This window comes from Triticum urartu, chromosome 2A (assembly GCF_056163025.1).
Source record: "Triticum urartu cultivar PI428250 chromosome 2A, HENAU_Tu73, whole genome shotgun sequence".
In the NCBI taxonomy this organism is placed as follows: domain Eukaryota; kingdom Viridiplantae; phylum Streptophyta; class Magnoliopsida; order Poales; family Poaceae; genus Triticum; species Triticum urartu.
The window spans coordinates 658,679,284-658,694,104 of record NC_141874.1 but is presented as its reverse complement, the minus strand read 5'-3'; the positions used below and the strand labels follow the sequence as shown (position 1 = coordinate 658,694,104).

General features: G+C 45.8%; 2 protein-coding genes across 3 annotated transcripts; one reads left to right on the top strand and one right to left on the bottom strand.

Moving 5' to 3' along the window:
- Positions 1–1,357: 1,357 nt before the first annotated feature.
- LOC125539521 (uncharacterized) lies at positions 1,358–7,272 on the bottom strand. Of its 2 annotated transcripts, none has more exons than XM_048702996.2 (8): positions 6,725–7,272; positions 4,544–5,933; positions 2,830–3,077; positions 2,550–2,753; positions 2,364–2,456; positions 2,187–2,294; positions 1,749–2,102; positions 1,358–1,659 (listed from the first exon to the last, which is right to left on the bottom strand). In XM_048702996.2, the coding sequence occupies exons 1-8, from the start codon at positions 7,136–7,138 to the stop codon at positions 1,606–1,608; spliced, it is 2,865 nt and encodes a 954-aa protein (XP_048558953.1). In that variant the 5' UTR covers positions 7,139–7,272; the 3' UTR covers positions 1,358–1,605. The 2 variants fall into 2 exon arrangements, with proteins under 2 accessions (XP_048558953.1, XP_048558954.1); XM_048702997.2 differs by having other exon boundaries at positions 4,544–5,849.
- A 1,948-nt stretch (positions 7,273–9,220) lies between these two features.
- Positions 9,221–10,552, top strand: LOC125533927 (G-type lectin S-receptor-like serine/threonine-protein kinase At1g34300). Its single transcript, XM_048697252.1, has 3 exons — positions 9,221–9,236; positions 9,327–9,660; positions 9,889–10,552. The coding sequence occupies exons 1-3, from the start codon at positions 9,221–9,223 to the stop codon at positions 10,550–10,552; spliced, it is 1,014 nt and encodes a 337-aa protein (XP_048553209.1).
- Positions 10,553–14,821: the final 4,269 nt, after the last annotated feature.

Genomic DNA, 14,821 nt, shown 5'->3' with positions numbered 1-14,821 from the left:
ATCCAGGAATAATGCGAGCACCAGGATTTGAACCCTGGTGGGTTGGGGATACCACTGCCCACCTAACCATCTACCACAGGTTGGTTCGCCAGTGCCCACATAAGTTAATAAAACAAATAATGTGTGATGTGAACAAACAACATACGAAATTCATTTATCTCTTGTCTTTCTGGGGTTTTTTATAACGCAAATGCATGGTTCTTTGAGGCCGCGGGACCACTGCAAGGCCAAAATAGTCTCCCCGTTCAGTTTCTATGTTCTTCAATTGGATTGGGCTAATTTGATTCCTCATTTGTCCCCGTACAGTGCTTGGGCGTGCCCGCTCTGAACCCCCTCATTCGTCTATACAAGCAGTCATGTTCTCCTAAATTGTCCAAACACATGCAATGATTCATTGGGATAGAGAGAAATGAGAGAGAAGAAATAAAAAAAAGTGGGAAAGCGGTCCAGGGTGGGCCGCTTAGATGTGGCGGGTTGCCGGACCCCCCCCCCCCCCTTCCTATGGACGAGTTTGAGGGGTTTTATAATCTGGACAAATGAGGGTGTTTGATCTGGGGAGGATTTGAGGGCCTTCGTTGGATCTGAGACCCTCACCAACCGCTGGCATGTCAATAATGCTAGCAAAGAAGTGAACCTAACTTTCAACCAAGCTATAACTTGTTGTTTATATGGTGGTTAGAAAATCATGTACATGTGAGTTTATCTATAAATGCTTTCACATTGTACATTTCTTATGAGTTTTATAAATTAAAAAATGTAGTAAAGTTCAATGGTCAAAGTTGTAATTTTCTAAAAATACTTAGGGCATGTACAATGGTGCTATCTTAGCAGTGGCACGTAGGATAAATGCTGAGGTGGAGGAGAGAGAAATCAAAAAAAAACTTGTCTTCTCTTATTTAAGAGATGATCTCTTAAGACAATATATGTCAACATGTTTTTAGAAATAACTAGTTATTGAGATAAGGTTAAGAAATATCTCATTGTAGACATGTTTTTTTTATCATCTCTAAGTTACATGCAAGGTTTAAGATAAGAATATCTTATCGACCATTGTACATGCCCTTCTATTACTTTTACTATCTCCGTTTTGAGAATACCGTTAGCACCCTGAGGAACTCGAAAGCAAAGACCCACAGTAACGAGCAATGAAAATTGCAGATGAAGCACAAAGTACACAAATAAATAAAGTAGTACAATGATACTCCCTTCGTTTCTAAATATTTGCCTTTTTAAAGATTTCAAATGGACTACCACATACAGATGTATATAGACATATTTTAGTGTAGATTCACTCGTTTTACTCCGTGTGTAGTCACTTGTTGAAATCTCTAGAAAGACAAAGATTTAGGAACGGAGAGAGTACAAGATAAATCATGTCATGACATAATATGCACAATATCATGATCCAAGGTCAACAGTTTACAGCAAGTCAGCAACTAACAGACAAAAGATTACACATGAACAAGCAGCTAAAGGCTCGCCCTCTTTCTCATTCATTTCTTAGATCCGTTGACATGCATTGCATGTTGAGTGAAGATCGAAGCTGCTGACGAGGTGGTGTCAAATGATCATAACGTCAGGGGACATCAACATATCGATGAAGTTTCACGAGCGCTTGGCCCGTTTTGAACGCCGCGTGGGTTGTGAAGGATTCGGATTCTGAATCATAACGGTGATACAGGTTATGTAAATGGCTGTATGTGTTCTGCAATGAGCCAGTCAGCATTGTAGCTAGAGAGGAGCATTACCTTTGCGAAACCTGGAGGAAACGATGGTCCACCTGTTGGCTCGTCTTGAGAGTTTTTACTAACAGGCGTTTTTTTGTGCATTTGTTGACCTTGCAAGTCACCAGTTGGTGCCGTCTTGTGTATAGCGCTAACTGCACTCTTCATATTCGCCAAATCTTCCTGCATCTTTCTCTGGCTTTCTTCCATTGCCATCATTTTTTCCTTCAGCGCCGATGCCTCGTCTTCAGCTCTGCGTTTAGCCTCCATGGCTTCCTTGAAGGATGCCTGCAGGACTGCCTTCCCTCGTGGGACCTTCGAGGAGTCATGTGCAGCAGAATCACCTCCTGAACTCTCTACCTGCTTACGAAGTCGTGCCTGCACATACAACGGAACTTCAGCTCTTATGTGCACGATCCACAAAACAAATTCATTTAGTAAGTTTATTTTCTTGTGTCTCACAATGGCATCAGCTGTTGCCTTCTTCATAGGTTTCCCATTCTTGGGTGTATGAGTCATTATGAACAGATCCTCAACACTGGGCCCGTCCTTGTTAGGCCGTTTTTGCTTCTGCGCACACAAATTAACACAATAAATACATCATCAATCGCGAAAGCAACAGAAGCAACTTTGAATTACCTCCTCCTCGATTATCCTTGCAAAGCTCTTTGTTCCTGCAGTATGATGAGCGACCACATTTGACTGACAAGCTTTACTGCGAGCACTTGCGGCCTGAGATCAGAGAGAAATATAACAATAATTCAACAAGCGTAAAACTTGCAAATCAAGCTCAGCCACACACGAAAGTATAATTTCCAGTAATACCTTCGCCTTTTCAGTACTCCAATATGCAACTAGAAATTGCCACTGTTCTTTGAGAACACGAGGATTTCGATCAGCAAGGCGTTCCTCTTCCGTCTCATGAGTATCGTAGTGTTGTAGTTTCAAGAAAGATTTCCAACTCCTCCACCTCTTTCCTAAGGACTTCATGATCCATAACTCACCAACCGGAGCAATGTCAAATTTGAGCTACACCAATAAACAAAGGCTATTAAAGAAGAGGTACAGCCACACACACACAAAAAACAGCAATATTTATTTATACCTTGACAATATGCCAGATTATATTCTTGTTTTTCTCCGGAACACGCCTCCAATCATGATATGTTAGCGGTGCCAATACGCCATCTCGTGCTATTGCACACAAAAAGTTACTTAGGGTGCCTGCCGCTTTTCCAACAGGTTCACCTGAAGTGTTCAATGAAACCGGTATGCGCACACCTTTAGGCAAGGTCCACACCTCAAGACTGAGTTTCAGACCACAACGGAGACGTTTGTGGTTTCTCTTGGTACCTGCTTGAAAAAACAAATCAGATATACGAACAACCAAAATAACTGTAGGAGTATCTGAATTGTATGCAGGATCTGACACTATCTGGCTTGGAAATGGTAAATTGCCTAGAGTCTTATAACTTATCATATAATTATAAATGATAAAGAAGGCCTGGCCAAATGGTTCAGTCAACGAAAAAGAGGGAACTAGTCTGGTTAAGACAGTCAGATACTTCTCACGTGATACCTAATTTGAACTGGCATAAACCTAGTAAAACTACTCAATTTTGAGCTCATTTGTCTATGCATGACCAGTCCAAGGAAACAAATTGTATCCTGCTGCGATATAAGGTTTTGGGAGCCTGGCTGGAGTTGAACACAGCAGCACATGCCCCTATCTCCTTCTCTGTAAAGCATCCAAAGGCATCACTTCCAAAATTCTAATATTTTGACTTTTGAGATCCAAAGGCGTGATTCTTAATTCCTTATGTCTGAGATATGTTATATCTCATTCTTCTGTTTTTCCTGTTCATTTTCCATCCTTTTCTCTCTTCAAAGGCATCACTTTTCTTTTGAGATGCGTTAAATCCAAAGAGACCCTAAATATATTGTTTAAATTCTGCGATTTGACTTTGGACGCACAAGTCCAGAAGTTAGCCACTAGCCAGTGAGCCAAGAACCCAAAGTTTCATTATGACCTGAAATTGAACTCTGATCCTCCAATACAACTGATTACACCGAACAGCAAAGTTACTCTATTACAAGCACCACCATTGCTCAGCTGCCCTTGTTATGCAGCTTAATTTTAGGGGCCGCTATTATTTATCTGGAGAACGTGAAAGTACATGTTCATGGTCTAAATATCGAAGAGTACAAATAAGGAAATAAATAGCATTTGGAAATTAAACTGGGTTCAGATAAAATCACATCCTTATTATCTTTCCTATTTACACTACCTCTCAACAACAGATCAAACACCTGGTGTCCTGTCATGTAGAAAGAACAATGTTTAACGTCCCAAGTTCCTCTCATAGCAAACCCTTCGATGTGATGGATCCACTCAAACTTGGATAAAGTTGCCATTCTGGCATGACTAAGCATTAACAAACGGGTGTGTCTAGGGCACATCTAGATGTGCTCTAGTTATTGCACATCTAAGTGAGTGAATCAAGCATAAAAAGAAAAAGAAAAAAGAGAAAAAAATATTCACACGAATCTCAATGTAAGATCAATGACATATGACTTAGATGTGCAATACTTATGGCACATCTAGATGTGCTTTAGCAAAACTGTTAACAAAATGTAAGAAAAGGTAACATTGAGTTCACCAGCTATATAAGCTTACTGATTTCATAACTCTATTTATCATTGCTGTAATAATATTGCTTATATTTATGTTCCCTCAAAAGGAACCCTCTTTAGAGGAGGTTAATTCTGCACAATGGCACACACAGGATAATATGAGTGAAGGGCAAGGCGCAAATTACCAACATTCTGGAGAGTCGGGCTACAAGGGTCGTCTCCTTCTGAATCAGTTAAATCATGCAGGCTTGCCTCGCCATAGCTTGCCTGGGACATGGTATGCTCAAACAATGAATTAGATCTCAGCGCTGGAAGGGCCTTCCTAACCTCAAGGGGGATGTAATTACGTGCAAACTGCTCGGGATCGGACAAGTTGAGATCTGAATTAGAAGTTGGTGTAGTTAAATGAGGGCTGTCTAACTTGTTAGAGCTTGGTTCATGCATCTCACACGGAGGGGGTGGACTAGGCTTTATATTGTTGATGATTCTATCAATATCTGGAGAGTCCGATAAACTCTGTTCTGGAGAACCAGCATGCTGCCAATCAGGATCATTTTCTGTTGGTTCACTCTGTTCTGGAGAACCAGCATGCAGTGAATCAGAATCACTTTCTGTTGGTTCACTGACTCTGACGGTGGCTGGTATGTGGCTAATCGAAGTTCCTTCTTGACTCTCAAGAAACACATTTTGAACAGGTTCTTGGTCTATGGAAGCAGGTGAATCTTTCACCAAACGTTTGCTGCGCCTAAGTTGAAGGCCTGGATTGGAAGCAGCTGTCAAACCCTTCTTTTTCTGCTTGGGGGTTCTGCAACTGAAAGATTTTGAGTGTTCCTTTTCTACATGGATCACTTGATTTTCCGGTTCCATATGAACCGTTGAATCAGATTGTTTTCTTTGCACCTGTTTTATAGCGTCATTTGCTTCATGCACCTTCCTCCTCTCTGCAAATGCAGCATCACTGCAAGCTGCATACCCGACTCTCGTTCCATTGTTGTCCCTTGTAATTATCTGATTGGCCGCCTGAGTGCATAATTCTTCTGTATGATTTACCTGGCTGACACGCTGTTGTTGCTTTTCCTGGACATGAATCACCCCATCTGCATCCTCTGCATGAGCCTTCTCTGTACATATTGCACGACAAGAAGGCTGTTTTTCTGCCTGTTGTATGGTCTGATCGGGAGTGAGCAGCTGCCTCTTTTCTATATTTACAGTTTGGGGGGCAGTAGATCGCCCAGTTCTGCAATTTATACGTGTTGTGGAAGATTGAACTTGCGCCTGATGGCGGTCATGATTTTGAGGCTCTTCATGTCTCCTTTCGGGACTAACAATTCCAGGGCCAACTGAATACATGCTTGTCCGCTTAGCAAAAATCCCATTGACATCATGTACCTCCCCACTGACATCATGTACCTCCCCTCTCTCAATCGTAGAACCAGGATTATCCAGATCTGCCTGCTCTGGAATAAGCTGATTTGGCTGATTTGTTTGTACCTGTCCCATACAATTTGTCCGATTATCAGGATCTGTCCACAAAAGTCCTGCACGAATCCCAAAATTAGGATGTTCTTGCCGCACCTGCATTGCAATAGAAGCACAAAAAAAGTACACTATTAATTTAGATACAAAAGTGTAGCATACTTCTAATAACAATGATAATATGCTTCAATGTAATGTAATGAGCTCATACTAAGAAAACTTGGCTCAGATCATAAGCTGGCAATCATTAAAAAAAATTGGTTTAGTTCAGACTGCATCCATTCTCGACTCGTACACAAGCTGGGTGCCAAGCATGTAGGAACACCTTGCACTCTGCAACAACACTTTCTCCACTCATAGTGCATCACTTTACTGATCTAGCAATCTACACATTTATTAGTCAGGCTGAAAGCCTGTAACACCTACAACTCCTCAAATCTACCAAGATTGACCAAAGTAAAGAACTCTTTATTTCAACCGAATACCCGTTTGCATGTTTTTTCCCTACCCCCATCTCATTCATACACAGGGGCATAACCATAAGGAAGGCCTTGAAAATGCAAATGCTCTAGTTCCACACATGGGCTATCCTTTGATGCATACAACTTACAGATAGCCGGTAAGCTCAACATTTCAATTGATATGAAGTAAAACAGCTTTGTTAGATAGACCCTAGCTACATATTGTAGTGTGGAAAACTGGAAATAGATTTACTGTTCACAATAAACTAATTAAACAAATCGTTTATCAGTTTGGTGAACACATATCAACGTTCGGTAAAAATGTGAAATTGTTTAACACTAAGAACAAATTTCCACCTTTCTCAACCAAAGGCATACTAGCAACTGAACTACGCCTGAAACTGCAATAGCACCTTGACGACAGCATACCTGCTGGGCTTGGAGGATGGGTGGGGCCGAGGGGTCGCCGAGTGGCACCACGGGCACGGCGCCCTCCGCCGTAGCGGACGAGAGGAGGTAATGCCGGAGCCGCGCGGTGTCGACGGCGAGCTCGGCGCCGCAGACCGGGCAGGCGCAGCGCGCCAGCCCGACGGGCACGCTCAGGAGCGCGCCGCAGGAGCCGCACGGGAGCCGCGCGCCCCGGACGTCGGCGGCCGCGCGGGGCAGGGGCAGCGCCTTCCGCCGCGGCGGCGGCGGCGGCATGAGCTCCGGCGGGAGCGACTGCGGCGTGGCGCAGTCCGGGCAGATGAACTCCGTCAGGCCCGGGTCCACCTCCAGCGTCTCGCCGCACCCCGCGCACTGCACCTCCAAACCCTCAGGGGAGTCCTGCCGCGGCGGCGCCATGGCCGCTCGACGGCGATGGCGATGGTGACGGCGACGGCGAGTTTCGCTTTCGACGGCGGCGCTCTGGGGGAAAACTGTTGCAGTGTGCGCTTTCTTTCTAGAGACACTCCGCCTAGGTTTTGCTCCCCACCCGAGCAAAATAGACTCTTTTTTTCTCTCTCTAGAGACACAGAGAGTGAAATAAAAACCGATGCTCTTCAGTGCTGAAGAATTTGGTAGGAGTATCTACAGTTAGACCTCTCAAATCCGCCTCATACGTTCGGGCCAGCCGCCCGGTCATTGATCAGTCATGATTTTTTGATCCCAGACGGGCCTCTTAAACGAGACTCAAACGTTTGGGTTGACCGGCATCCCATCTTCAACCCAAATATTTACTATGGGGGCGCCCGGACACACCCACGGACGTATAGGGAGCCATATTTGCTATGTCCGGCTGTAATCAACATTTAGGAAACATGAGAATATCACATGATCCCACCCCTTAGGTGATACCATGATATCATTTTAAGAAAAATCAATTTTAAATGTCTCAAAAAATTATGAAAATTGCACGAATGTATAAACCTTAAAAATTTCAGGTCCAAATTCTAAATAGACATCAAGAAACAAAAAAGACAAATTTGGATGTGAATAGTGACGTTTTGACTTTTATCTTTTCTAACACTATTCATGTTGAATTTGTCTTTTTTATTGCTCAATAGATATCTCCAATTTGGACCCGAAAACTTTAGGGATTGTACATTCATGTGATGTGAACACCCAAAATTATTTTCAGAATTTTTTAAAAAAATTAAATTGTTTTTCTAAATAACAGGAAGGTATCACCTAAAGGATGGTATCATGTGATATTCTCCCCGGGAAACACTTGATATCGTGCCTAGCGCTACACTGTCAGCAATAACGCTAATTGCATTTGAAAGTTTAAGCTCGTGTGAGTAGCAAACAGTACAACCTTTTGGGGTGTCAAATCTATTCATCAACTGTTGAAGCAGTACAAGGAACATAAAAAAATACGTCCAAATTCGTAGATCACTAGAAGTAAAATACATTCAAGTCCATAGACCATCCAAGCACTAGAGCGAGTAGAAGCGTGTCGCCGTCATCGTCCCTTCCTCATTAGAGCCGGACAAACCTAGATAGTCAAGGAGTCGTCGTGCTAAAACTCTATAGGACCAGGGCACTAAAACGACAACCGCTGTCGATGAAAAGAATCATAGATTGGAAGGATCCAACCTGTAGACACATAAACACGGACTAACGAAGACCGGATCCATGTGGATCAACCCAAGACAACCGCGGATCAAATTCCGCGTGATCAGCCGAAGACAAACATCCACACGGCCACCGACGATGCTAGAAGCACCACCGGGGCGGGGGCTAGGCGATGAGAATCTTATTCCATCTTGAGAGAATCGTTGTCGTCTCGTCTTTTTGAGCGTGAGTAAAAAGAAAGACCTCCTACCGGCAAGGGTCAAGATCCACCACGTCTCCATGGCCTTAAGACCAAAGGAGACGAGGTAGACCGGCGTCGGCGTCGGCGAGAGGCATCAGAAACCAAAACTTGGGTGCCTTTGCGTACGACAATCTGTTTGCTAGGCTCTCAAATACTACTCCCTTCGTTAGGAAAAACTTGTCTCAAACTTGTCCCTCAAATGGATACATCCATTTGAGGGACAAGGGACAAGCTTTTTTCGGACAGAAGGAATATCTCTCAAATAGTGCAGTTTTGTGGGAACAAGAGCAGAGCATGGAAGCATTGACTTGCAACTGTACTCGACTACAAACTTACCAATCGACCATCTCAAAATCAGAACCTCAAAATAGCAGACAATGATCCGTTTGTTCGATCAATTCAAGAGGATTAAAGACAATTTCCACGAAATTGCCCGTAATAATACCGTGGTTGATAGTACATCAGTACATACAAGAGTGCAAAAACTTAATTTATGGAAACGTCGTCGTCGGATCAAGAAGTCACGACCCTCGTCGATGTCACCAAGGAACTACCGCTGCTACAAATGAAGTTGGATCTTACGACGATGGTGGCAAAGAGGCCGCCGCCGCCTTCAGTCCCTTCATGTCATGGCCATTGCCGTCGGTGAGCGCGCAAACCTAAATATTTGGAATCCAAATTCGTTCTACTACTAAACATTTTGCTCATGCGTGTATGTTCTTGTCGCTGTCGCAGTTGGCATGGTACTGAGCTTCGGAGCAACCGTCGCCGTGGTCTACGTCGTGTACAGGCACGTCAAGAAGCACGACGTCCCCGCCATCAGCATCGTCGCCGCGAGCGTCAAGACGGCGGGGAGCACTGCTGGTACGGCGCTGTACGCGGTGGTGCCGGACTCGCAGATACGGGACGCCACCGTGGAGGGGTTCCTCGAGAAGATCGGTGGCGACAAGCCCATCCGGTTCACCGCGCGGCAGCTCTGGGGCTTCACCAACAACTACTCGGCCAGGATCGGCGCCGGGGGCTCGGGGGTCGTGTACAGGGGCGTGCTCCCGAACGGCCTCGCGGTCGCCGTGAAGCGCCTCCACGCCGGCCGCGAGGACGGGAGCTCCAAGGAGTTCATGGCCGAGGTGAGCACCATCGGGAGGACCCACCACGTCAACCTCGTGAGGCTCTTCGGCTTCTGCTTCGACGCCGACGTGCGCGCGCTGGTGTACGAGCACATGGAGCGTGGCGCGCTCGACGCCTACCTTTTCGACTCTGCCGTCGCCGCCGTGGGATTCCCGACGCTGCGCGGCATCGCCGTCGGCGTCGCGAGGGGCCTCCGGTACCTCCACGAGGAGTGCCAGCAAAAGATCGTGCACTACGACGTCAAGCCCGGCAACGTGCTCCTCGAAGTCGGCCTCGCTTCCAAGGTGGCCGGCTTTGGACTCGTGCAGCTGACGAACCGGGCGGACACGGACGCCACCGTCTCGGTGATGCGCGGCACACCCGGGTACGCCGCGCCGGAGCTGTGGATGCAGGTGGGCGTCACCGAGAAGTGCGACGTGTACAGCTTCGGCATCCTCCTGTTCGAGATCCTCGGCCGGAGGAGGAACTTCGACGAAGCAGCGCCGGAGAGCCGGCGGTGGTTCCCAAAGCTGGTGTGGACCAAATACGAGTGTGGCGAGCTCGCGGAGGTCGTTGATAGCCGTGGCAGCGCGGAGGAGGAGAAGGGCAGGGAGACGGCGAGGAGCATGTGCGAGGTGGCGTTCTGGTGCGTGCAGCAGCTGCCGGAGGCGAGGCCGACCATGGGCAGCGTGGTGAAGATGCTGGAAGGGGAGATGGACATTCCTCCTCCGCCGAATCCGTTCCAGCATCTCATGGCTGTGCCGGAGGTGGCGTGGACGTCAAATGGTCGAGCGAGCACCATTGTTGAGAGTGGCTCAAGACGCGATCACTCCGTGGTCGCCGTGAATAGTTGAGTACGATTTTATTTTTCCAATCAAAAGGCAATAGCTTAAGGACTCCACTAGAAACTTGATGTCAGATTTTTGGCCACGGCAAATTATATTCTTTCAGAATGACAAGTTTAGTTGGCTGACAAATCCGTCTTAATTATTTTTAGTCAGAAAATTATTATGCTTGCAAACTAAATTTGCCATCATCTCACCAATACAAATTGACATGAAAAACGTGATATTTATCATGCCTAAAAATTTGACATCATATTTTTAGTGTTTTCGTATAAAATGTGTATATATACCAATTATGGCATATACATTAGTACAATGTCAACAAACTACTGCAAGACATCGAGAACACGCATAGCCAAGTTATTAAGAGAGAGAAAAAGGGACGATACACCAAAAAAGACATGCTAAGAGCATCTATAGCTGATCCCTCAAACCTAGTTAAAGGAGTAAAAATCCGGTTTTGAGGGGTTAAACCGCACCTGGCTGATCCTTTATCACCTTCAGAGGAGGAAAAATTTACTCATCGTCGTTGTCACCGCTTATATTTACTCGAGTAGGGACGTTTCTCCAGGGGGGAAATCCCTTCCCGTGTCGCCCTCCTTCCTCGTGTGCACCACACGAAGGCCCAAACCCACCCCACATCCCCTGCCGGCGCTCTCGCCTGCCACCACAACCACAACCACCCCGCACCTCATACCATGATTCCAATCGCCCGACGTCGATGGCAGGATCTAGCCATTGGAGAACACTGCCACTAATTCGAAGCGCGGATCCATCGCGGCGCGCAGCCGACCCAAGGCCGGCAGGGCGCCCCCTCCCGCTCCTTCGCCGACCTGCCACTACTGTCGCCTAAGAAGAAGTACCATGGTGTGCCGCCACGATTGTGGGGGACACGGACATTGGCGTTTGGTACTGGCTAGGCTCCTTCCAGGTGACAGAGCTGGTGGCGAGGGTGCACGACAAGAAGACGATGGCCCTCTACAATAGTTGAGCGAAGATTGACTTCCCCAACAGCAGCCATGAGGTCCCGGCAGCCGTTGATAATGACCCATGATTGGTCTCCCATCCCGAGTTGCGGGGGAACTAGGAGGCCTTCAATAGGCCCGAGGTAGCGCGCGCCGATGAATATTACATGGCCGAATTTTGCAGGATGTATCCGGAGCTCGTCGCCAAGGAGCGATATGGCGGCTCGAGATGTACAAGCAGGGGATGCCGATGAGGACGAGACCAAGTCGTCCGATGGGAGACCAGACCAAAAGTGATTGAGCTTTTCTGTAACGACTCCGTATCCCGCTTCGGCTCCAGTCTGGGGGCATGAATTGAGAGAAGATTGAAGGAAATATGCCCTAGAGGCTAGAGGCAATAATAAAGTTGTTATTTATATTTCCTTATATCATGATAAATGTTTATTATTCATGCTAGAATTGTATTAACCGGAAACTTAGTACATGTGTGAATACATAGACAAACAGAGTGTCCCTAGTATGCCTCTACTTGACTAGCTCGTTAATCAAATATGGTTAAGTTTCCTAACCATAGACATGTGTTGTCATTTAATGAACGGGATCACATCATTAGAGAATGATGTGATGGACATGACCCATCTGTTAGCTTAGCATAAATGATCGTTTAGTTTTATTGCTATTGCTTTCATCATGACTTATACATGTTCCTCTGACTACGAGATTATGCAACTCCCGAATACCAGAGGAACACCTTGTGTGCTATCAAACGTCACAACGTAACTGGGTGATTATAAATATGCCCTACAGGTGTCTCCGATGGTGTTTGTTGAGTTGGCATATATCGAGATTAGGATTTGTCACTCCGTGTATCGGAGAGGTATCTTTGGGCCCTCTCAGTAATGCTCATCACTATAAGCCTTGCAAGCAATGTGACTATGAGTTAGTTGCGGGATGATGCATTACGGAACGAGTAAAGAGACTTGCCGGTAACGAGATTGAACGGTATGATGATACCGATGATCAAATCTCGGGCAAGTAACATACCGATGACAAAGGGAACAACGTATGTTGTTATGCGGTTTGACCGATAAAGATCTTCGTAGAATATGTAGGAGCCAATATGAGCATCCAGGTTCCTCTATTGGTTATTGACCGTATATGTGTCTCGGTCATGTCTACATAGTTCTCGAATCCGTAGGGTCCGCACGCTTAACGTTCGATGACAATTTGTATTATGAGTTATGTGATTTGATGTACCTAAGTTTGTTAGGAGTCCCGGATGAGATCACGGACATGACGAGGAGTCTCGAAATGGTCGAGAGGTAAAGATTCATATATTGAGAGGCTATATTCGGACACGGGAAGTGTTCCTGGTGATACCGGGTCACCGGAAGGGGTTCCGGGCAAACCCCGGCAAAGATATGGGCTTAATGGGCCAAGTAAGGGAACACACCAGCCCACAAGGGGCTGGTGCGCCCCCCATAGGGCCAGCCACGTGGGGAGAAAGGAAAAGGAGAGGAGGAAAAGGAAAGTATGAAGTATGACTCCTACTTCCTTCCCCTTCCCCCTCCTTCCTTTCCCCTTGTCCAAATATGGTAAGGGGGGCCGAATTGGACTAGGGGCCCAAGTAGGATTCTTCCTACTTGGGCGCGCCTGATACGTCTCCAACGTACCTATAATTTTTTATTGTTCCATGCTATTATATTATCTGGTTTGGATGTTTAATGGGCTTTAATATCCACTTTTATATTATTTTTGGGACTAACCTATTAACCGAAGGCCCAGTGCCAGTTGCTGTTTTTTTGCCAATTTCAGTGTTTCGTAGAAAAGGAATATCAAACGGAATCCAAACGGAATGAAACCTTCGCGAGGATCTTTCTTGGAACAAACACAATCCAGGAGACTTGGAGTGGAGGTCAAGGAAGCAATGAGGCGGCCACGAGGTAGGGCGGCGCACCCAGGGGCCCCTCGTGGGCCCCTCGTAGCTCCACCGACCTACTTTCGCCTATATATACTCTTATACCCTGAAAACATCCAGGGGATCCACGAAACCACTTTTCCACCGCCGCAACGTTCCGTACCCGTGAGATCCCATCTGGGGACCTGCTACCTCTCGAGCACTGCATTGGTTTTCTCTTGAAGAGGAAAGGGTGATGCAGCAAAGTAGCGTAAGTATTTCCCTCAGTTTTTGAGAACCAAGGTATCAATCCAGTAGGAGACTACACGCAAGTCCCTCATACCTGCACAAACAAATAAGAACTCGCAACCAACGCGATAAAGGGGTTGTCAAGCCCTTCACGGTCACTTACGAGAGTGAGATCTGATAGAGTTAATAAGATAAATATTTTTGGTATTTTTATGATATAGATTGAAAGTAAAGATTGCAAAGTAAAATAGATTGGAAACTTATATGATAAAAGATAGACCCGGGGACCATAGGTTTCAATAGTGGCTTCTCTCAAGATAGCATAAGTATTGCGGTGGGTGAACAAATTATTGTCGAGCAATTGATAGAAAAGTGCATAATTATGAGAATATCTAGGCATGATCATGTATATAGGCATCACGTCCGCGACAAGTAGACCGAAATGATTCTGCATCTACTACTATTACTCCACACATCGACCGCTATCCAGCATGCATCTAGAGTATTAAGTTCATAAGAACAGAGTAACGCATTAGGCAAGATGACATGATGTAGAGGGATAAACTCAAGCAATATGATATAAACCCCATCTTTTTATCCTCGATGGCAACAATACAATGCGTGCCTTGCTACCCCTGCTGTCACTAGGAAAGGACACCGCAAGATTGAACCCAAAGCTAAGCACTTCTCCCATTGCAAGAAAGATCAACTAGTAGGCCAAACCAAACTGATAATTCGAAGAGACTTGCAAAGATAACCATTCATACATAAAAGATTTCAGAGAAGAATCAAATATTGTTCATAGATAAACTTGGTCATAAACCCACAATTCATCGGATCTCGACAAACACACCGCAAAAAGAATTACATCGAATAGATCACCAAGAACATCGAGGAGAACTTTGTATTGAGAACCAAAGAGAAAGAAGAAGTCATCTAGCTAATAACTATGGACCCGAAGGTCTGTGGTAAACTACTCACACATCATCGGAGAGGCTATGGTGTCGATGTAGAAGCCCTCCATGATCGATTCCCCCTCCGGCGGAGCTCCGAAAAAGGCCCCAAGATGGGATCTCTTGCGTACAGAAGGTTGCGGCGGTGGAAATAGGGTTTTGTGGTCCTCCTGGATGTTTTTAGGGTATAAGGATATGTATAGGAGGAAGAAGT

Excerpts from the sequence above, each read along its gene's own strand:
- LOC125539521 (XM_048702996.2), bottom strand. The coding sequence starts at position 7,138 with ATGGCGCCGCCGCGGCAGGACTCCCCTGAGGGTTTGGAGGTGCAGTGC. Across the intron at positions 2,754-2,829 it reads TAATCTGGCATATTGTCAAG|CTCAAATTTGACATTGCTCC; the intron begins GTATAAATAAAT and ends TTATTGGTGTAG. Across the intron at positions 2,295-2,363 it reads CAAGGATAATCGAGGAGGAG|AAGCAAAAACGGCCTAACAA; the intron begins GTAATTCAAAGT and ends TTGTGTGCGCAG.
- LOC125533927 (XM_048697252.1), top strand. Across the intron at positions 9,661-9,888 it reads CCGAACGGCCTCGCGGTCGC|CGCCGTCGGCGTCGCGAGGG; the intron begins CGTGAAGCGCCT and ends GCTGCGCGGCAT.